General features: G+C 33.4%; 1 protein-coding gene across 1 annotated transcript in view; it reads left to right on the top strand.

Moving 5' to 3' along the window:
* Window positions 1-41: 41 nt before the first annotated feature.
* LOTGIDRAFT_162923 (hypothetical protein) overlaps window positions 42-1,194 on the top strand; it is a gene marked incomplete at both ends in the record, with an annotated part of 2,718 nt that continues 1,565 nt past the window's right edge. Inside the window, 3 exons of the mRNA XM_009058942.1 lie at window positions 42-133; window positions 744-920; window positions 1,055-1,133. Coding sequence (XP_009057190.1) covers window positions 42-133; window positions 744-920; window positions 1,055-1,133 — 348 coding nt within the window. The remainder of the gene's footprint in view (window positions 134-743; window positions 921-1,054; window positions 1,134-1,194) is intronic.

Below are 1,194 nucleotides of genomic sequence, written 5' to 3'. Positions count from 1 at the left end.
AGAAACTGTATTATTATTATTTATTATAATTATATTTCAGTATGGATTATGTAAAATATCCAGGTCTAGCCGAGGTAGAATATATACACGCCCATCTAGAATCAGGGGACTGTCTGTATATACCCTATAAATGGTAGGTCATCTTATCTCATTCTTTTATCTTCTCTTCATTCAGAGATGCTGTCTTGATAGATGTAGTCCGTCTGAAAGATATAGAATTTATTCAAAATAGGATTTTAGCCAAAGATTTTCATGTCTAATGGTGTTTATAGAAATTGTTGTGTAGAAGGCCAAACCTTTCCCTATGTAATATGATAAGAAAATTGAAAGTGCGCTCCTCTCCCAATAAAAACGCCATTATGCATATCTGAGAAACTTGTAGCTATTTACATTACATTAGATGTAAGGATTCACCAATTGACAATAAGGGAAGTTACTATTGTTAACAAGGTACTAAATCAGTAATCCATATTGCCTATACGCTACAGTCTACAGAAGATTCAGGGATTTTTTGTGCTCACGGATGCTGTACAAAGTTTTAAAAAGCCAGAATGACATCTGGGTATTTTTAGAAAAGGTATATCTTAACAGTCATTGGCTGGATTATGTCTACGCTTGGTTACTAACGTACATATATAGATGGTATATACACGCTAACGGATGCTGTATGCCTGCGCGTGGAGAACAAATGGAGTCCACAATATATGATATTAGCCTATTATTCCTGTATATTATTATTTTAGGATTCATCAAGTGAGATCGTATAATTCTAATCTAGCTGTGAATATCTGGTGGAGTCATTATGATTCGTTAAAAACTAATTTATCTACGTGTAATAAAGAGTGTGATAAAGAACTGACGCTGGGTAAAGTTAAAACGACAGGTTTCAACGCACTCTTAGAGTCTGTAGAAAATATCAAGTAGGTATTTTACCTCGTATTTCACCTCATATTCACAATGTCAAACTATTACAAACTATGATAGCCAAAATTCAGAATCTTTCCTTCTTTGAGGAGAGCTAGAAATATAAAAATTTTTATTTTTTTTATTCCAGAGATCATTTTGTTTCCTCATTAGAGACAGCTAAAGGTCAAACTTTATCAAAATCAGATTTTCTCAATTCTCTCTTCCCGGTAAGTTTTTATTGTCACATCTCTCTTCCCGGTAAGTTTTTATTCTCACTTCTCTCTTCCC

The sequence above is a fragment of the Lottia gigantea genome, assembly GCF_000327385.1.
Source record: "Lottia gigantea unplaced genomic scaffold LOTGIsca_36, whole genome shotgun sequence".
Classification (NCBI taxonomy): domain Eukaryota; kingdom Metazoa; phylum Mollusca; class Gastropoda; family Lottiidae; genus Lottia; species Lottia gigantea.
Note: the sequence above shows the minus strand (reverse complement) of the source record. Positions and strands in the feature narration are given on the sequence as shown.